Consider the following 21,495-nt stretch of genomic DNA (forward strand, 5'->3'; position numbering starts at 1 on the left):
ACTTGGGGCCTCCATATTTTGGAAGGTTGTGGTTTGCTAAACAAGCTGTCTGAATTAAGTACTATCCAACTATTTCCTCATTTTAACATGTCAAAGATCCCCCGTGGGGATGGGTGAGGTGTGAATTGGAGCCTCCCCAACCCAAAGTGAAAGAACTGGAAACTTCTGTAGCCCCTCATTTCCTAGAGAATGCTTGCCCTGTTTTGGGGACCTCCTGGGGGACCCCTGTGCTGACCAGAGGCAGGGAGGCAGACGGGCTCCCAGAGCTGTGGTTTGGGCCCAGCCCCCTGCTCCTGGAGACCGCTGCTGTGGAGGGAGTGACCTTTTGTTCTGCTTTGCCAAGGGGCTTTCTGTTCCTCATTGTTTAGAGGTGACAGGGCTGTGGGGTTTTTTTTTTATTGTCCAAGAGGATAAACAGGCCCCAGATTGCTCAAGGGAGCTGACCCCCTCTGCCGGCTACAGGGGCTGGAGCCACACAGAGCCAGGGAGGAAGTGCAGGGAGGGCCAGTCACAGCAAAGCTTCAGACAAGAGAGGAACCTGGAGGGGAGGAGGTGGGAGGCCACCCCTCAAACGGCCTGTGGGCCATGGGAGCCCAGCTGCCCGCCTTAGCGGCCAGGAGCCCTTGGCCACTGTTGCTCTTGAGAGCCCAAACTTGGCCACGGTGGGGCTGTTTCCCATCAGGCCTTTGGACCCTGACCGGAAACCCTTCTCCAGACAGGGTGGGATTTCTCGCTGCCGCCTGGAGCCAGCCTGGCCCTGTGGCTCTCAGGCCCTGGAGGAGTGAGGGCTTCCCCTGGTTACCCCGAGGGCACTCGGGGATGAAGTGGGGATGAAGCCCGTGGGCTGCAGGATTCCCACGAGACCTGTGCTGGCCACTCCGAGGGGTGGGGGGCTGCCAGGGAAGAGGTACAGCCCCTCCCTGCCTGGGGGATGCGATCTGAGGGAAGAGGCAGCTGCATCTGGGAGGCCGTGCAATCAGAGGGGGGAGGCACAGCCCCTGGTCTTGGGGAACTGCCCAGCAACAGGGAAGGCAGTTTGGGGGTTTGCCGAGGGCCAGGCAGCCCCTCTGCCATTAGTATTCAACGGAATGACTTGTGCAGAGGGAGCTTCAGAAGCTGTCGCTACTCTGGGTTAGAGGCTCCTGCAGCCTTCCGATGCCAGGTCTTGGCCGTGAGCCCCTCCGCCACCCCCCCAACCCCGTCACCTTGCTCAATCCAGGAGCCGAGATCCGCAGAGTGTGTTCCGCAAAGGGGCGTGAGAATCAGCGTGATTTCCTTTTCCTTTTTCTTTTTTCACCAGTACGGCTTTGGGCCCACCCCTGAGATTCTGCACTTGTTTGGGGGGTGGGGGTTGGCATTCATAACGGGTGCCCCCGGGTACTTTGGACACAGGCAGTGAGCTCCCCCACACTGTGGGAAGCCCTGAGAAGCCTTCTCCTTTTTTTTTCAGGGTGCCTGGGAGTCTACTTCAGCAGCAAACGGGGGTTGCGGGGAGGAGTACTAGGGCCAAGTGGTCATGGGAGCTTCGTGCCCAGGCGAACTGAGGCTCCAGGCGGGTGTTGAAGTGACTTCTTCAGACCCTGTTATGCAGCATGCTTCCCACTGCCGGTGCCCAGACCTCACTGGAGCTGATGGGCGTGGGGTGGGCGTGGGGCGGGCCTGGGGTGGGCCTCCAGGGCAGGTCAGGGTGGAAGGTGCGTCTGTTGGAGCTTTGTGGCCCTGGTGCTGGAGTTAGATCCCTCCAGGAAAGGACATTGTAACTCAGCCCACAGTTGAGACTAGCAGCTGCTGAGTGCGGTCGCCCTGTGAGGCTGTGGGGAACAGCTAAGGGTGAGCCCCAGCCTGCAGCCTCAGGGAGGCTTCCCATCTAGCGGGGGGGCCCAGGTGGGCAACCCCATGGCAGTGCTGTCAGCCGAGAGCCGTGAGGGAGGAAGGCGGGGGCCCTGGGCCGGGTGACTCATTCAGGGTGGGGTGCGCGCTGGAAGCCTTCAGGAGGGAGGCTGCTGCCTGAGCAGGGTTCCCAAGGTACACATGGAATTTGCCACAGGAAGCACCAGGCCGTTTCAGGGGCAGAAGTCAGCTGGGGCAAAGGCCTGGGAGCCAGAAGAGCGGCAGATTGCTCTGCGGCCGGAAGCCCCAGCTCCTGTGGGTCATTCCCGCTGAGGGCTTCCAGCTGTGAGCGCCAAGCGGGCGCATGCAGCCAGGGCAGGCTGGTGCTGCCTGCCAGGCAGAGGGGGAGACAGCTGGGTTTCCCGGCCTGCTTGTCACTTGCTGTAGGAGCAGCCAAGGGCTCAGCAGCCCCAGACTCTGGGCAGTCCTGACTCCCAGGCAGTGCTGTGAGGAACGGGAGGAGGAGGCACGCTCAGCCTGCCTGTCACCTTGCCTGGTGGAAATCTGGCCAGGTCTGCACTGGCCCAGTGGTGCTGGGTGTCATGGCTCGGACTGGCTTGTTGACAGCTCAGCTGTCCAGGGTGACAGGTCTGGTTTGTTAAATATTTTCAATATCTTCCCTGCTCCTGTATGTTAGGTACTGGAGTCCAGAAAGGTTAAGGCACTTGCCTAAGGGCACACAGCCACTAAGTGGTGGAGTGAGAATTTGAAACCAGTTCTTTCTGACTCCCTCTATCCTGTCCATCACTTGTTCACCAAAGGTTGTGGATCTCAATCTTTTTTCCTTTTGTTTTGAGACAGAGTCTCACTCTGTCACCCAGGCTGGAGTGCAGTGGTGCGATCTCGGCTCACTGCAACATCTGCCTCCCTGGTTCAAGTGATTCTCCTGCTTCAGCCTCCCGAGTAGCTGGGATTATAGATGCACCACTGCACCCAGCTAATTTTTGTAATTTTAGTAGAGACAGGGTTTCACCATGTTGGCCAGGATTGTCTCGATCTCTTGACCTTGTGATCAGCCCTCCTAGGCCTCTCAAAGTGGTGGGATTACAGGCGTGAGCCACCGCGCCGGCCTGATCTCAATCTTGTACTGGCCACGTGCTTGCTGCTGGCAATGCAGTGGGGAGTGTGCTGGCCCTGGTCTGACCTCCTAGAACTGCCCTTTGGTTATTTCCAGGTGCTGCGTCTATTGGGCGGCCCTGAAGGACTTGGGGTGTGTGTATACCCTCTTTGCTTGTGCAGATGTGTGCACATCCATGTTTGCCTACACGTCAAGTCTCCGATCTGGCTTGCTCTCAGCCTGGTAGAGGTGGCTAATTAATGCTTGTCCCTGAAAGCCTGGACTGCCAACCCCAATCTTTCAGGAGAGAAGGCAGGACGCAGGGGCTTGCTGCCAGGGGTCCTGGGAAGGCACAGTGGACATTGCTGCCACCCTGCACTCCCAGAGGGTCACTCAGAGACCCGAGGGAGGAGGGTTCTGTGTCTGCCCCTCTGTCCAGGGCTGCAGCTTCTCTGGGCAGGTTTGCTTTTCTTTTTTCTCCCTCTTTTTTTTTTTTTTTTTTGAGATGGAGTTTCACTCTGTCAACTAGGCTGGAGTGCAGTAGTGAGATCTCAGCTCACTATAACTCCTCCCAGGTTCAAGGGATTCTCCTGCCTCAGCCTCCAGATTAGTTGGGATTACAGGCAATCACCATCATGCCTGGATAATTTGGTATTTTTAGTAGAGGCAGGGTTTTGCCATGTTGGCCAGGCTGGTCTTGAACTCCTGACCTTAAATGATCCGCCTGCTTCAGTCTCCCAAAGTGCTGGGATTACAGGCGTGAGCCACCGCGCCCCGTTGTCTTTTCGTTCATCACATTGTTCATCTCTTCACGGAGGCATCCAGCACAGTGGTTGAGATTGTGAGCTGTGAAGTCAGGCAGGACCCAGATCCAAACCCTCCTCTGTCACTTACTGGCTCTGGGACCTTGGCCAGGTGACCTGCCCTCTCAGGCCTCGGTTTCCTGTTCTGTAAAATGGCTGCAGTAGGGAAACCGTCTCCATCTTTATTGGGTGGTTAGAAACTCTTGCTGAGACCACACACCTGTCTCAGGTAGGGTCTTTCAGAAGCAGAGCCCGAGGCAGGGATCTTTCTGAAAGTGATTTACTAGGGAAGGCTCCCAGGAAGGCAGGCAGGACAGGGCAGGGGAGGGGGTCTAGCAAGGGTGTTGTCACCAGCTTCAGCCTGACACCACGGGGGTGGCTCTGGACCATGAATTGTACTAGGGTGGGTCCCACTTTGAGATTGTGGAGGATTCATTATCAGCCAATACCTGCAGCAGCTGGGGGAGGGGTGCCCTGCTGGCAGAAGGGGTCTGAGAGGGGTGCAACAGCACCCACCAACTCAAGCAGCGGAAGCACTTAGAACAGTGCCTGGAAACAATTGTCACTGTCATCAACATTCATTTAATGAGTACCAGCTCTGTGGTGGGTCCCCTGTGAGAGGTTGCGGGTCTAGAAGATGACAAGACTGCCACCTCTGCTGTCTGCACGAGTGCGTGTGTACATGTGTGTGTGCATACATACCCACAGGGGGTGGAAGGCCAAGCAAGTAACCGTTCCAGAACAATGAGATGACTGGTAGAGGGGTCATATTCCCACATTTAAAGAGAGCCCAGAGAAGGAGGAGGAGCTTGAATTAGCCTGGGGGAAGTAGGGAGGGCTTCCCGGAGGAGGCAGCACTCAGCTTGAACGACAAAGGGTTGTTTCTGGTGAGGGAGGAAAGGGGAGGCATCCTTGGCAGAGGGTGGCTTGTGCTCAGTACTCCGGTTCTCTGTGACCACTGTCTTCTGGACATCTGCCCCACGTAGTGTTAGGGGTCACCCAGCACTGGAGAAGATCTGAAGGCAGCCCCGCCCTCTGACCAGCAGACTCAGCGCCTCTGCCTGCAGACACAGTATGCCTGCAGACAGAGTATGCTGCACGGAGGCGGGGACACAGGGGAGGTAAAAGAAGCCACAAACTCTCCTTCCCCTATCCTGCTCCAGAGGGAGAAACCTCCCCATCGTCATCAGTGCAGCCTGGCAGGGGGAGGGTCAAACATTTGCAGGGCAGGGACCTGGGCATCAGGCACGGCGGAACTCAGGGGTGGCCCTGTTGATGGCGGTCTTCCCTTCTTTCTTCCAGGTGACATTTACACCCTATACCCCAAAGCCCGGGAGCACGTGCAAGATCAACGAATACTATCACCAGACAGTTCAGAGGTGCTGCAGCCAGTGTCCGGCGGGTGAGAGCAGCTGCTAGGGGCCCGGGGCCGTGCCCTGGAGGAGTGTGTGTGTACAGGGGCTGGGGCACAGGGGCGTGGCCCTTGATTCGTACTGAGCTCCGAGTTCTATGCACTGGCCCGTGCTCCTTGTTGCTTCTGGGCCTGTGAACTCTCCCTGGCATACTTTCCAACTCCCTTTCACTGATTAACTCTGTCCTTTAGACCTCAGCTGAAGATGTCCCCTCTTCCAGGAAGCCTGCCTGCCCCACATTGCCGAGCTGGGGGAGGAGAAGGAGGAGGAGCCCAAAATAGTCCTGGGGGAGTCAGGGAGGGCTTCCTGGAGGTGGCAGCACAGCACTCAGCTTGAAAGACAAGTGCTGCCTCCTTTGAGCTCTCCCTGGCCCCCGATGTTCCCATGGCAGTTCTTTCCTTGCTGTGTGATTATAGCCCGGTCCCTCTTCCTGTTGCCCCCACTGCAGGTTCCCTCCAGGGCAGGGATTGTGGCTTGTTTTCTCCTGAATCCACAGCAGGTGGCCCAATGCCATGTAGGCACTTGGCGCATATTTGACTGACTCTGTGAATGCCTACCCATTTCACAGATGGTAGACCTGAGGCCCAGCCATGGTCAGGCCAGTTAGCCTGACTCCAAGTGCCCTCCATCCATTTATTTGTTTCTGTATTCATTCATGTCCTGTTTATATGGCACCTGCTGTGTGTTCTAAGTCCTGGGAATACACAGAGCACAGGGCAGACAAAACCCTTGCCCTCATGGGGTCTGCATGTTAATGGAGGACGCAGACAGATACATTAGGAGATGTATGGTCCCGTCTGTCTGTATGTGCTGTAGAAAGACAAGGTCAGGTAAGGCGGGGGAGACAGAGTGGGACATCTTGTTTTACACAGGGTGGTCTGGGAAGGTCTCTCTGAGGAGGTGACATTTGGGCAGGGCCCTGTAGGAGGTGAGAGGCAGGTCATACACATGTACAGGGAACAGTGTGCCAGGAGGAAGCAACAGCATGTGCGAAGGCCTTGAAGTCGGAGCCTGTTTGGTGAGCTTGAGGAATAGCAGGGCCAGCGTGTGTGGCCCAGGATGAGGGAGGCTGAGTACGGTAGGTGAGGAGGAGGAGGAAGTGAGCAGGGAGCATGGGAACGAGTTGAGATTTTATTCTCTCTGGGAGCCAGTGGGGGGCTTTGAGCCATTACCTTGAGATGTAGGTGGGCATATGAGCACTGTCACCATCCACAGCCATCTTAAGACACCACAGGGAAAGTGACTCTTCTTTCTTCTATTAACTGGAAGGGTCTCTTTATTAAGAAGTTACTAGAGAGGCTGAGGAGGGTGGATCTCTGGAGTCCAGGAGTTTGAGACCAGCCTTGCCAACTTGGTAAAACCCCATCTCTACTAAAAATACAAAAATTAGCTGGGTGAGGTGGCAGGTGCCTGTTATCCCAGCTACTCAGGAGGCTGAGGCAGGAGAATTGCTTGAACCTGAGAGGTGGAGGTTGCAGTAAGCTGCACTCTAGCTTGGGCCACAGAGCGAGATTCTGTCTAAAGAAAAAAAAAAAGAAGTTACTGAGTCAACTTTTTTTAAAGGTTTCCCTCGGTGTGTCCCCATCCCTGGCATGCCTTCTCTCCAGGCCCATGTCCTTTTCCTTGGTAGGATTCAAGGGACTACATTCTTATTACCTGTTCTAGCGGTCATTCATGCTCTTCGGTAGAGAATGTTAGCCATCTATCAAGAAGGAAGAAACTGGCAACCTAGTTCTTAATAAAGTGTGATTGGCTGATAATAGGCCTGCAGTGGTGGAGGTTCAAGCATCTGGAAAGAGCAGAGAGGAATGTGTTTTTGAGCAGAAGGGGTTCAGAAATGGCATGATAGCTGGTGCAATACTAGATGGGGGATGATTCCGAGGAATTGGAGCTCCACAGAATAGCCTTCCCAGCTAGGCTTCAGAACTCTGGACTTTGTGGGGACAGTGAATGAGCCCGGAGTCCCGGCAGAGCCCACCCCGCTGAGACCTCTGGCCCTTGTTTCCTCAGGCCAACATGCAAAAGTCTTCTGTACCAGGACTTCAGACACTGTGTGTGACTTCTGTGAGAACAGCACATACACTGAGCTCTGGAACTGGCTTCCCGAGTGCTTGAGCTGCGGCTCTCCCTGTAGCTCTGGTGAGTAGGTTCAGAGAGAGGGGCCCTTGCACCCCTGCCTCCAGCATCCCCTCCCCCAGCTCCAGCCTCTGGCTTCCAGCTGCCTGGAGTTAGCCCAGGCTGGCTGTTGGAAGTGGCACAGGAGCAGCTGTTTACCTCTGGCATTTTCCTCTTCTGTCTCACCAAAGCCTCTTCGCAGCCCCACGGGGCAGGCAGTGGGAGAACTGTGCCCACGTGAGGGTTGAGGAGGCGGTACGTGGGAGAGTGGTGTGCATGCTCGTGCCGGGAGGAGCAGGGCTGCGGGTTCTTCTCCGGGACTCTGGACGGTGTTGTGTGTGCCCCATGCTGAGGCGGTCTGCCAGCCTCCTGGAGATCAGCGCTGTCCGGGGGGTGCTGGGCTGGCTGGGAGGGCAGCGTGGATGTGACAGAGGCAGGCGTGACTGTGGGCTGCCCTCTTGCTCCTCTAGACCAGGTGGAAACTCAAGCCTGCACTCAGCAACAGAACCGCATCTGCGCCTGCATGCCCGGCTGGTACTGCGCACTGGGCAAGAAGGAGGGGTGCCGGCTGTGCTCGCCGCTGCGCAAGTGCGGCCCGGGCTTTGGCGTGGCCAAACCAGGTACGGGGTGGGGCTCACGGTCCTTGGGGATGCCCTGGGGCCTCTCCTTTGTAGACATCCCTGCTGTGTCACGGGCGTCCGCCCATTCCTTAGTCCAGCTGGGGACACTGTCCGTGGTGGCCAGGTGCTGGCTACCCATCTGTCTGACCACTGTTTGTTCTTCCTGCCAGCACTCCTGATTAGCACCTCTTGTGTACTGGGCCCAGGGGACCCAGATATGGATGAGACCAAGCCCTAAGCTACTGGAAAGTTAGGTGATGCTGCAGGAAGATGAACTCACAACTCTACACGCCAGTCTCGTGCATGTGTATACAGGCGTGTGTGTGTGTGTGTGTGTGTGTGTTTGTGTAAGGAGCAGAGGTGCAGACAGAGGTCCTTGGGCCTCTTAGACCTCTCCTAGGGCTCTAATGCCAAGGCCCAGCTGTCCCACAGAGTTTTTGACAAGTTCCAATTGTTCCCCGAAGGAACTGAAAAATCAGACGTGGTGTGCAAGCCCTGCGCCCCAGGGACGTTCTCCAGCACGACTTCATCCACAGATATTTGCAGGCCCCACCAGAGGTGAGTAGCTGAGTCCTTTGGTTCTGGAGGAGCAGGGAGGGGCTGTCCGTGGGTGACTGTGGGTCCTGGACACAGAGCCAGAGCCTTGCCCGGGAAGGCAGGACTAGGTGGATGCATAGGGAGGTGGAGGAGGGAGAGGAAGCGGTGTCTCCGAGAGGGTACACATCGTCAGTCTCCTATCCTGCTTGCCGGGTCCTGTGAATGAGCCCAGCCACGGAGCCACTCTGTCCCCTGCTGCCTCCTGACCAAGCCTCCTCCTCCCGCAGATGTAACCTGGTGGCCATCCCTGGGAATGCAAGCATGGATGCAGTCTGCCTGTCGGAGTCCCTCACCCAGAGCACGGCCCCAGGCCCGGCACACCCACCGCAGCCAGTGTCCACACGATCCCCGAACACAAAGCCAACTCCAGGGCCCAGCATGGCTCCAAGTACCTCCTTCCGGATCCCGATGGGCCCCAGCCCCCCAGCTAAAGAGAGCACTGGCGACATCTCTCTTCCAGTTGGTAAGTCACGAGAAAGCTCATTCATTCACTCCTTTTTTTCCTGTCTGCTTGTCTTTCTTTTCCTTCCTTCTTTCCCTCCTTCCCTCCTTCCCTCCTTCCTTCCTTCCTTCCTTCCTTCCTTCCTTCCTTCCTTCCTTCCTTCCTTCCTTCCTTCTTTTCTTTTTTCTTTCTCTTCTTTCTCTTCTTTCCCCTAGTTTTACTGAGAGCCCACTGTGAGCTGGACCTGGTGCCCTGCCCTGGGATAGGATACAGGTGGCAGTGAGACTGCTTTAACCCCAACACCTGGTGCTATCATTCAAAATCCCTAAGTGGGTGGGCTGCGCGCAGTGGCTCGCACCTGTAATCCCAGTGCTTTGGCAGGCCAAGAGTTTGATATCAGCCTGGATAACATAGCGAGACTCCATTTCTATAAAAAAATTAAAAAGTTATTTGGGTGGGTTGGCGCCTGTTGTCCCAGCTACTCAGGGGGCTGAGGTGGGAGGATCCCATGAGCCCAGGAATTTGAGGCTGCATTCGGCTGTGATTATGCCACTGCGCTCCAGCCTGGGTGACCAGTGAGGCCCTATCTCTAAAAAGGAAAAAAATAAAATAAATCCTTGGATTGGGGAGAGATGGGGTCAGCAATTCACCTGAATTTGCTGCTGTTTCTGATGAGCCCCTTAGGCGGAGGAGACTGGGCTGGGCCAGGTCACCGCCGGGGCTTCCTTTCTGGGGTTAGAACTGCATCAGGTCAGGGGTCTCAAAATGGTGGCCCTGAGGCTGAATGAGGCCCACAGACATGATTGCTCTGTAACTGGATTTAAGAACCTCCAGCCTAGACTTGCCCCTCACTTGCAATGACCCGAACCACCTTGGGGGCTCCTGACTTACCTGCCTGGCCCCTGGTATGTTTGAGTTTGTTTTTTGTAGCTGTCTGAGCTTCTCATTTCTTTCTAGGACTGATCGTGGGTGTGACAGCCTTGGGTCTACTAATAATAGGAGTGGTGAACTGTGTTATCATGACCCAGGTGAAAAGTAAGAGTCCATCCTTCCTTCCTTCATCCACTTGTTCAGGAAGCTTTGGTGGGGTGCGTCCTGTGAGTCCAATACCGGGCACAGCCTTAGGGGTCAGGCAGAGGTGGACATGGGAGTCCTTGTTCTGTAGGAGCTTAGGGCCTGGGGTGGAAGGCACCTCTGCTAACTTAATTAATAAAGGCAAGAGGTGATCAGGGTTTTTCAAAGAGTTGGAGTTCAGGATTCCTCTCCAGGAAGCGTGGGGGATTCCGGATTCCTCTCCAAGAAGTGTGGGGGATTTGGGATTCCTCTCCAGGAAGCCTGGGGGACTCGGGATTCCTCTCCAGGAAGCCTGGGGCCTCCGAGCTGGGTAAGATCTCGATGGGTGGAGTCTGCGCAGGAAAGGATGTGCATCCTCAGTGGAAGTGTGGATGGCACAGGTGGGGGTTGGAGAGTGGTTGGGATGGTGGTGGGTAGAGTTGGGCGGGGGCATCTGTGGACCTTGTCTGGCAGGCAATTGCTCCCCCCAGGGCCGGGCCCCTCTGCTGGTTCTGTTGGGCCCCACTCTGCCCTCCTACTTAGGACAGATGTGCCTGAGGAAGTCACTCTCCCTTACTTGTCCCCTTCCCCCCTTTATAGAGAAGCCCTCCTGCCTGCAGAGAGAAGCCAAGGTGGTGAGTGTCTCCACTGCCCTCTCCCTCCTCTTCCCTGGGTCTCCTTCCTGGTGGGCTGGGCTGTTACAGAGGAAGTAGTGGATTCTGTCGTTGGTCTGTCCAGTGTCAGGAGGTGGGCAGAGCCCTGGAAGCCGGCGTTAAGACTGGGGAGTCAGGCAGCCCTCCATGGGCTAACAGAGACTGGGAATGTGAAATGCCCCGGCAGAGAGCAGAGGCCTCCATGGCGTTCATGGCAGGCACGTGGTGGCGAACCCACAGCGTAACCTTGAACGGTTGTGAAATTGCTCTATGGCTACTTCCTTACCGTGACATGGGGGTTGTGCCTGCTCGATCCAGCTTGCAGGGCGGTGGCATTCGGTCAGCTGACAATGATGTTTCTCATTGCCTCCAATGTGTACAGAGCACTTTCTCAGACAGCAGTGGTTTTCAAACTGAGTTCTGGGGTGGCCCGGTGTCCCACAGAGGGCCCTTGGGCATGGGGGACGTGGTCCTCTCTCAGGTTTGAGGTAGAGGTTGTGTGGCTGGGCCCTGGGTCCTCCCAAAGCAGCTCACCTTTGATCTGTTTTTATAAATTAGGGTCTATGAAGGCTTTTTATTAGAGACAGACCAATAATGTCATATCATCTGATTTCATTCATTCTTCATTAGGAAGGCATTTGGCTGCAAGTAACCCTAAACCTACAGGTGACTTTAGACAAAAGGACTTTATTTCTCTTGCATTCTAAGAAGTCAAGGGGTTGGTGTCTGCTGGGATGGCTTCCATTGTCCCCTCGCATGGAGCTAGCAGGACCCCAGGCTCTGTCATCTTTAGTGTGTTGACTTTTGTTTTCTTGTGTGTGGCCTCATGTCATAAGATGGTGATTATCACTTCATCTGTGACTGTAAGTGTGAGGTGCAAAGAAGGAGAGGGTGGCCAGGCCAGCTATGGTGCCCTTATCAGTAAATCAGACCCCTTCCCTGAAGCCCTGGGTAGACTTCTTTCATCTCACTGGCCAGACTGTGTCACGTGACCACCCCTAGCTGCAAGGGAAGCTTGGGAAGGGGGTGCTTTGCTTTTCCAGCCTCCATGGAGGAGGAGGACAAGGGAGAGGGGTTGGAAGTGGGTTCGAGGTGAGCCAGAACACGGGTTTGTCACTGCCTTGCACCTGATAGGCAGGTCGGGTTTTTTACCCAATTTGACAGATGAGAAAACAGAGTCTAGTGAGTTTTCTTTACCCCAGGGGCAGGTAGAGAAAAAGTTTCTCAACCTCATGGATATTTGAGACAAGATCTTAAGGAAAGCCAAAGTAGGAGGATTGTTTGAATCTAAGAGTTCAAGACCAGCCTGGGAAACACAGTGAAACCCTATCCCTAAACAAAATTAAATTAAATATTTTTTAAAAAGATCTTGGGCCAGGCACAGTGGCTCACGCCTATAATCCGAGCACTTCGGGAGGCTGAGGTGGATGGATCACTTGAGGTCAGGAGTTCAAGACCAGTCTAGCCATCATGGTAAAACCCCATCTCTACTAAAAACACAAAAATTAGCCAGGTATGGTGGTGGGCGCCTGTAGACCCAGCTACTTGGGAGGCTGAGGCAGGAGAATCATTTGAACTTCGGAGGTGGAGGCTGCTGAGATCATGCCACTGCATTCCAGACTGGACGATAGAGCAAGACTCTGTCTCAAATAAACAAACAAACAATCTTACTTAGTTGTGGGGCCTGTCCCAGGCTGTTCTGCAGCATCCTTGGCCTTTATTCGCTTAGATGCCAGTCGCATTCCTACTCCAGTGGTGACAACCACAAATTCTCCAGACATCGTCAAGTGTCCCCTGGGGGGCAAAATCACCCCCAGATGAGAACCACTGCTCGAGGGAACAGCTCAGCCCTGGGGGCCCAATGCCTGAAATTTATACAAGGTGTTTGAAATCAGACAGGCTAATTTCATCCCCTGATTTTGCTGACAAGGAGAGATGCAGAGGGAAAGTGAGCTGCTCTAGGTGGCATGGCAATGTCTCTGGACTCCCATCCCAGGGCTCTCTGCCCTGCCCTGCAGTATTTCAGTGGGGAGCAAACTTTCTCATTCCCCTGGAGAGTGAATTTCACTGCCCCGTTTCTCCCTTCAATTCAGTGACACTGATGGTTGCCGCCTGGTGGCACACACAGAGCAGGTGTCTGCCCCAAGCTCTGCCACAGCAGGCCAGCTGCCTCCTTCCCTTTCCCCACCAAGCATTTCTCAATCCTCTGTGCACTGAAGATGTCCTGGGTGTGGCCCAGTGGCCTCTGCTTCCCCTTTCCCTTTTTTTTTTTTTTTTTTTGAGACAGGTCTCTTCACCCAGGCTGGAGTGCAGTGGCGCAATCTTGGCTCACTGCAGCCTCCGCCTCCCAGGTTCAAGTGGTCAGCCCGCCTCATCCCGAGTAGCTGAGACTACCGGCGTGCGCCACCATGCCTGGCTAATTTTTCTACTTTTAGTAGAGACAGGGTTTTGCCATGTTGGCCAGGCTGATCTCAAACTCCTGGCCCCAAGTGATCTGCCCACCTCGGTCTCCCAAAGTGCTGGGATGATACGCGTGAGTCACCGCATCCAGCCGCTTTTCCTTTCACTGTTCCTTTTAGTGTTCACTGAATGTGAGTGAGTCAAGTATTTGTTAAGTACCCCAGTGGTGTGCTGATGACAGCTGTCTAGTGAGAAAAAAACCCCAAACCCTAAGTTGTGGTGTTTGCTGATTTCTGTGGTATAAATACCCCCACTGTGGCCAATTTCAAACTCCCAAGACCTTCCTGAATATGGAGTTGGGAAGAGATGTGCACAGACCTGGGCTCATCACAGCATAATCCTGACTGAGCCCTGCCAGGCTCTTTGTCACTGAGTCCCCACGCATCCCTGAGGGGCAGGGAGCATCATCACCCCCATTTTACAGAGGAGGAAACTGAGACTCAGGGAGGTTCTGATTCTCCTGTAGGATTAGATTATTAGGTGAGTGGTATGGCCCAGGTTTGAATCAGGTTTATGCCCATGTCCCACGCTACTCCTCAACCAGCAGCTAGTCCTGCTCAGAGGCCAGTGGAGAGTCCTCTGGAGCTGGGCTGCTGGGCTTAGAGTGTGGACTCCCATCCACCTGCTCCTCCTGCCACAGAAAGAACACCCAGGGCGTGGGAGACAGTGGCGTCTCTTTGTTTAGAAAACACCAGCAGGTGAGCTTACCACAGTCACCCCCACGGACACACTCATGCACGGGCCATGTCTGATAACAGGCGCCAACATGTATTAGGTGTTGAACGGATGCCAGGCATTGTGCCCAGTGTTCTGTATTCTCTCTCTCTCTTTTTTTTTTAGACGGAGTCTTGCTCTGTCACCAGGCTGGAGTGCAGTGGCACGATCCTGGCTCACTGCAACCTCTGCCTCCTGGCTTCAAGCAATTCTCCTGCCTCAGCCTCCTGAGTAGCTGGGACTATAGGCACACGCCACCATGCCCGGCTGATTTTTGTATTTTTAGTAGAGACAGGGTTTCACCATGTTGGCCAGGGTGATCTGGATCTCTTGACTTTGTGATCCGCCTGCCTCGGCCTCCCAAAGTGCTGGGATTACAGGTGTGAGCCACCACGCCCGGCTCATTCTTATCTCACAGCCATGCTGCCATGTGCAGGCAGAAGATTCTTGCTCCCCGCCCCATATGGCCCAGGAATCATGGGCCCAGAGAAGTGAGTGATTTTCCCAGTATGGCACAGCTAATGAGAGTGCCCCTCCTTGCCACTCCGGCAGACACTCACTACACCACTCACAGATAGGCACCCATGTCCCCTGACATAGACACATGTGTGCACGCTTCACACACCCTCACGCCTGTAGACACAGGTGTGTGCGCCTTGTGAACACAGACAGACAGACCCAGCAGGAACCTGGAGGACCTGGCCGATGGCTCTGCTGGGTCTCTGCTTCTGCCCAGCGGGGCTGGGCCGGGAGCCGATAGGCACTGAGGGTGCTGCCTGATTGACTGAGATCCTGTGTTTTGAATGAGGTTCCTTAGTACTTGGCCCTCTTGGGGTCCCAGCCCAAGGAACAGGGCGTGGGTAGCTTCTGCACTTGGGAGGAGGGAGGTGGCTGTGACCTTTGGGGAGTTTTGTTCTGCCTGGCTGTAGCCACCAGCAGAGGGGGTGGGGCACAGGCCGGAAAAAGCCCTTCTGTGGGGTTGTGAGGAGTGACGCTTGGATGCTCCTTCTCCCCTTCCAGGCTCAGAGCAGGGCTGGGGGGTGGTCGTGGTCAGTGGCCAGGGTCAGACCACCTGGGTGGAGGTTCAGCATGAACTTGAAATGTCTCCAAAACTGGGAATTCAGCCTAGGGAGGGTGCAGGGATCCTGGGGAAGCTGGTCTGGGTTGGTCCTGCTCCTGCCACGGACCAGCCGTGTAATGCTGAGCTTAGTGCTCACTGTCTCTGGGCCTCTGTGGCCTGCACAGGATCCCTCCAGTCCCGAGTAAGAGGTGGCAGGCTGGCCTCCGGGAACTGAGAGTGCAGGCGGCGCTCAGGTATCGCTCGGGCGTCGGAGAAGCCATGGGAGCCAGGGCTGCAGTGATTGAGCAGAGGGGACCTGGCACTCACATCTGTTCTCAGACCACATCCGGAATGGTAGCTCCCTCTGGAGGAAGGCAGGAGGCCCCAGCGTTTCCTGGGGGACTGTGGTGCCTGTGCTGCTCTCTCCACCCCTGCAGCAAACGCCACCCCCCTCGCCTCCCTCTCCTCTCATCAGCCCTTCACTCGTCTCTACCCTTTTTCTGCCTGGGACCCTTGTTTCCATCCTGGGCAGGCCAGGGGCCGGGGAAGCCATTGAGAGCATGGCCCCTGACATCTCCTTTTTTGCCGGGATTGGCAGTCTCCCAGAACTCCCAGGCAAGGGCACGAGCGCCTGGCCAGTCACTGGGAATAGACAACAGCTTGGGAGAGGAGTTTCCAGCCTCTCTCCAGTGTGGGCGTCTGGAAATGGGGACCTTGCCTTGAGCCTCCAGAGCTGAAAGCCCAGACACCAAGGAAAGGCACTGTGGGATTTAGCCCAGCCATAGTGTGTCCTCGCCATGACCTTGGGCAAGTAACTCAACCGCTCTGTGCCTCAGTTTCCACAAAGCAGTGATAACACCGGGCTGTTGGAAGAATCCATATAGATAGTATCTGGAGGGACTTAGGTACAGTGCATGGCATTGGGTGGCGCTCAAATGTCAGCTAATATTATGATTATTCTGTGGGGAGAAGACATTAGGGGAAGTCTCAGAGCAGCCTGTGGGCGACTCTGGAACGGGAGGCTGAGGCAGTGCAGGAGAGGGTCTCAGATGCGAGAGCTCTCTGCCCTGGAGCGACCGAGCAGAAGGGTCTGCACTCTCACTCTGTTTGGGCCAAATGGGAGAAATTTTAGGGTTTGTGGCCTGTCTGGTCTCAGTGCCAACGACTCAAACCCGCCTCTGTAGCAGGAAAGCAGCCGCAGCACAGACAGCACATGCCAGAGTCAGAGTGGCGCGTCCCGATCTAACTGTGCTGCTGGACACCCAAACTTTCTATGTGTCACAAATTATTATTATTATTATTATTTTTAGACAGAGTCTCTCTCTGTCTCCCAGGCTGGAGTATGGTGGCGCAATCTCGGCTTACTGCCAACTCCGCCTCCTGGTTTCAAGCAATTCTCCTTCCTCAGCCTCCCAAATAGCTGGGACTACAAGGCGCGCACCACCACACCTGCTTAATTTTTGTACTTTTAGTAGAGACGGGGTTTCGCCACATTGGCCAGGCTGGTCTCGAACTCCTGGCCTCGTGATCCGTCTGCCTCGGTCTCCCAAAGTGTTGAGATCACAGGCGTGAGCCACTGCGCCCAGCCACAAATTATTCTTAAACCTTTTTCTTCAACCATTTAAAATGTGAAAACCAATGGGGTGTGGTGGTGCACGCCTGTGATCCCAGCACTTTGGGAGGCCGAGGTGGGAGGAAGGCTTGAGCCCAGGAGTTCAAGACCAGCCTGGGCAACGTAGTATGGCCCTGTCTCTACAAACAATCAACAACAAAAAATCAGCCAGGAGCAGTGGCACGTGCCTGTGGTCTCAGCTACTCAGGAGGTTGAGGCAGGAGGATCACTTGAGCCTGGAAAATTGAGGGCTACAGTCAGCTATGATTGTGCCACTGCATTCCTGCCTGAACAACAGGGTGAGACCCTGTCTCAAAAAAAAAAAAAAAATGTGAAAACCATTCTTAGTGGCAGGCTGGACTGGGCTCCTGGGCAGTCATTTGCCTACTTCTGATTTAACACACTCTTCTATGGAGTTTACTATGTAATAGGCATTGTTTTAAGCACTTTGCAAATATTCAGCCATCTAATCTTCAAAACAACCCTATGAAGTAGGTTGTTGTTATTCTCCCTTTATAGATTCAAAAAAAAAAAAAAAGATTTGGGAGGAGTTAGAAATCAAAATTTTTAAGAAAAAAAAAGAGGCACAGAGGGGTTACATAACTTGTCCAAGGTCACACAGCAAGTGAGTGGTAGAGTCATGATTTGTACTTGTGTGGTCTGGGTTTAGAGTCCACACTCTTGGTTGCTAGGCTGGGCCTTGTCTCCCTGTGCAGATGGGGTGAAGGAAAGTTGCTTTCCTTCTATTCTCTTAGGCAAAATGAGGATGAAAATCGTGCCCCACTTCTAAGACGATTTGGTGAACAGGGCCAGGTGGTCTCTGCCCTCATAGGGCACTCACTCCAGTAGAGCAGCTAGGTGCTAATAACAGAAACACAGAAACCACAGAGAGTCACACTTCCCAAAAAGCGCCGTGTGTGGAAAGAATGTGCAGAAGTGTCATGTAAACTCTGAAGTGCTGGGGCAAGAGGTGTAGATGGCAGTGGGAAGGAGGAGGGGAAGAAGGAACTGGCTGATGGGCTGACCACTCTCCCCTGCTACCCCCACCATCCAGCCTCACCTGCCTTCTGATAAGGCCAGGGGTGCCCAGGGCCCTGAGCAGCAGCACCTGCTGACCACAGCGCCGAGCTCCAGCAGCAGCTCCCTGGAGAGCTCAGCCAGCGCTTCGGACAGGAGGGCGCCTACCCAGAACCAGCCACAGCCAGAAGGTGTGGGGAGGGCCAGCGGAGCCGGGGAGGCCCCGGCCAGCACCGGGAGCTCAGGTAAGAAATGGGAGCACACCTGGCTTCATTCCAAGCCTCCTTGGTCTTTCTCACCTAGTTTCTGTCTTAGCCATCTCCTCCTGAGCGTCCCCGCAGGGTGGGACGAGGCCTGAGCCACAGGGAGCTGTCTTCAGTTTGCTGACCCCAAGTTCCCTCCCGCCTTTGCCCAGGCTGGGCCCATCATCAGAACATCCTCCCTTCTGTGGGACAATCCCAGCCTGTCCATCCCCAGTTTCTGGGAGAGGAGTTTTCCTGAAACTTCCTCCCCGCCACCACCCCCAGCTGGACTGGCTGCTCCTCCGGGCTCACCACACCCTGGACTCCCTTTGACGAACTCTCAGACTGTGTGTACAGACACTCTCTCCTCCCCGTCTCCCTCGCCAGGCTGTGGGACACCTGGTGAGCCTGGATTATCTCATTCATCCCTGCATCCGCAGGCCCAACACGGCCCAGCTACTAGTAATTAATCTTAATCGCTTCTGCTCACTGAAGGCTGCGGTACAGCAGGCACTATACCGGGTGCTTTACATGCATAACATTGACCTTCGTGTCAATGCTAAGAGATATTGTTGTTATCCCCATTTCACAGATGAGGAAACTGAGGCCCAGAGAGGTTAAACAGCTTCTTCAAGGGCACACGGCTAATAAACAGCAGAGCCAGACTCACTCCTAGGCTGTGGGGCTCTGGAGCCCTGGGGTTGGAAGATGAATGAAGAAATGATGGCCGCAGGGTTCCACTCACTGCAGCTTGCTGCTGAGTCCCTTTGGGTCTGAGGCACCGGGATTGTGGGGACCATGTCCACTTTCTGCAGGCTGCATTTTGCCTTGGACCCGGTCTATGACAGATGTCACTCCTAGTTGGCATATCTCGGGCCCACACTGGAGGGGCCCCCTGTACGGGGTCTACTGGGCTGTGCCTCTCTCCCTCTTACCTGGCAGCACCAGGTAGTGAGAATTCAGGGAACGACCATGACCTTGGGTCATTCTCAGCTCCCTGCCCAGCCACGCTGGTGCCATAAGAATTTGGGCAGAATGCTTAACCCTGCCAAGCTTCCGTTTCCTCCCCTAGAGGTGAGCTGTGTTGCCTCCTTGCAGGGCTAGTGAGAGATGAGTGACATTGTGCCCAGCTGGGTACCAGACTAGGGCCAGGCTCCCTCTGGGCCGCCTCCAGGTGGGGACTGATGGCTGCAGCCCCCACCCCACAGCCCTCCTCCAGCTCACCCACCCCTGGCTGCTCCCTAGCTCACCACACCCCTGTCTCTTGCCTGCACTCCTGATGCCCTGCCTGCAACACCCGTTCCTACCTGTCCCCAACTGCCCACAGGAGCTGATGTGCCCATTTTGGTGTGCCCCATCATAGCCCCAGCCTCCTCGGTGGGATGTCTCATCAGTGCGCCTCACTCCAGCCTGAGAACTCCCTGTGGGAGGCCCTGGGCCAGTGCCTGGAGCAGGGGCCCTAAACATTGCTGAATGAATGAATGAATGAATGCACTCCAAATATAAACTCTTAGTCTTTGTCCAGTTCTTGGATTCATCTGATTATTATTTTTTTTTTTTTTTTGAGATGGAGTCTCGCTCTGTCGCCAGGCTGGAGTGCAGTGGTGTGATCTCGGCTCACTGCAACCTCTGCCTCCTGGGTTCAAGCGATTCTAATGCCTTAGCCTCCCAAATAGCTGGGATAACAGGCATGAGCCACCATGCCCAGCTAATTTTTGTATTTTTAGGAGAGACAGGGTTTCACCATTTTGGCCAGGATGGATTTGATCTCCTGACCTGGTGATCCATCTGCCTTGGCCTCCCAAAATGCTGGGATTACAGGCATGAGCCACCGTGCCCGGCCAGATTTTTTTTCTTTTCTTTTTTTTTTTTTGAGATGGAGTCTCCCTTGTTACCCAGGTTGGAGTGCAGTGGTGCAGTCTTGGCTTACTTCTCTGCTCACTGCAGCCTCCACCTCCTGGGTTCAAGTGATCCTCCCACTGCAGCCTCTCAAGTAGCTGGGATTATAGGCACGCACCACCACGCCCAGCTAATTTTTCTATTTTTAGTAGAGACGGGGTTTCACCAGTTGGCCAGACTGGTCTCTAAATCCTGACCTCAGGTGATCTGCCTGCCTTGGCTTTCCAAAGTGCTGGGATGACAGGCATGAGCCACCTGTGTCCGGCCCATCTTTCTGATTTCTTAGCTACACCTGGTGTGGCCCAGGGTGGAGCCCTGACAACGTGTGCTCTCCCCTGTTCCCTCTGCCTCTTCTGCTCTGTGCTCCTTCTCCCGAGTCCCCCAACCTGTCTCCCTGGCCTCCGCCCTCTCCTTCTCTCCCTCCCAGCCCTCACACCTGCCTTCACTGTGGGAACCTGTAAAGTCCAGGGCTGTGCCCCTTTGTGGTCCCCCATCCACCCCCGCAATGTCTCATGCTCGATGTGCAAAGGCCATGGTGACTTAAGTGACATTTGGGTACTGTGGAGGCTCAGGGTGGAAATTTCCTTCCAGGCCTGTGATTTCAGCCCTCCGCCCCACCACCTCCTGGGGCTGTTTTGAGCACAGCAGGTCTCCATCTCCATCTGCCTCCCCGGCTCCCAGGTAGTTGGAGTTAGGGGGAAGCAGGCTGGGGTGAGGGCACCCAGCAGATCCCTGCAGCAGCAGCAACTCTCATTTTCTGAGGGGGCTACTGTGTGCTAGGGCCCTCACATTCATCTCCATTCATCTCTGCAAATCCACCCTCCAGTGTCTCCCCAGCCAGTCAGAAAACTCAGCTGCCCACGGGGCCTGGACGGGAGGGTGAGGCAAATCTTGGACTCTCGTTGGCTGGATCTCCTGCACGTGCCTCCCAAGGGAAGCCAGAGATCCAGATTTTTAAATGTATGCCTGAATTTTAAATGTTGGCAATCAATTCACTTAAAAGCATCACCAAGAACAAAACATACCTGTAGAAGCACAGCAGGAAATGGTCAAAAAGTCCCTGGCCTGGCCAGGAAAGGTGGCTCATGCCTGTAATCCCAGCACTTCAGGAGGCCAAGGTGGGAGGATCACCTGAGCCCAGGAGTTTGAGACTAGCCTGGGCAACATAGCAAGACCTCTGTCTCTATTTAAAAAAAAGGAAAAAAAGTCCCTACCCGCCGGGGCTCAGAGTCTGGTGGGGACCCCGGGAGTTGGGGGCCCTGGAGATCACAGAAATGGGGAGGGACCCAGAGAGTGGTAGATAGGATGGGAAGTACGTGTCTCTAGAGAGGGAGGCCGGGGGCAAGGGGGGAGGCTTCGTGGAGGAAGTGGCCTTTGAGCTAAGGCTTGAGCACTAGAGAAGAGATCTCTAGGCTGAGGGAGCAGTCTGTGCAAAGGCCCAGGGGACCTGAAGGGCTCAAGGGGCTGTAGGGGGGCAAGTGTGGCTGGAAGGAACCCCATCAAGGTCTTGGAGCAGCAGGAGAGGGGGCGGAAGAAGGCAGACTCCAGATCAGGCAGGGCCTGGTAGGCTGTGGCAAGGACTGTGGGTTTTTGAGCCACCAAGGAAGTGATCTGCCAAGTTCCAGGGCCAGCTCTGGCTGCTGGTGGGGAACAGACTTCAGAAGGGTGGGCCGAAGCCAGGACAGGTAGAGGCTGTTCACACCCGTCCAGGTGGGAGCGGCTGGAGGCTTCCATAGCTCCCTGCACCATGCAGCAGTGAGGCAGGGTGGCCCTTGCGAAAGTCATCTTGGCTTTGTTTTTGTTCTTTTTTTGTTTTTTTGAGATAGAGTCTGGCTGTCACTCAGGCTGG

At 55.1% G+C, this 21,495-nt stretch overlaps 1 protein-coding gene across 2 annotated transcripts in view; it reads left to right on the forward strand.

Moving 5' to 3' along the window:
* Nucleotides 1–21,495, forward strand: part of TNFRSF1B (TNF receptor superfamily member 1B) — a 40,235-nt gene that overhangs the window by 15,190 nt on the left and 3,550 nt on the right. For both annotated transcript variants that reach the window (XM_032300437.1, XM_032300438.1), the window contains exons 2-9: nt 5,053–5,152; nt 7,173–7,301; nt 7,748–7,897; nt 8,362–8,455; nt 8,722–8,957; nt 9,894–9,971; nt 10,590–10,624; nt 17,543–17,750. In XM_032300437.1, coding sequence (XP_032156328.1) covers nt 5,053–5,152; nt 7,173–7,301; nt 7,748–7,897; nt 8,362–8,455; nt 8,722–8,957; nt 9,894–9,971; nt 10,590–10,624; nt 17,543–17,750 — 1,030 coding nt within the window. The remainder of the gene's footprint in view (nt 1–5,052; nt 5,153–7,172; nt 7,302–7,747; nt 7,898–8,361; nt 8,456–8,721; nt 8,958–9,893; nt 9,972–10,589; nt 10,625–17,542; nt 17,751–21,495) is intronic.

Source organism: Sapajus apella, unplaced genomic scaffold, assembly GCF_009761245.1.
Source record: "Sapajus apella isolate SASKATOON/1434 unplaced genomic scaffold, GSC_monkey_1.0 scaffold43, whole genome shotgun sequence".
Classification (NCBI taxonomy): Eukaryota; Metazoa; Chordata; class Mammalia; order Primates; family Cebidae; genus Sapajus; species Sapajus apella.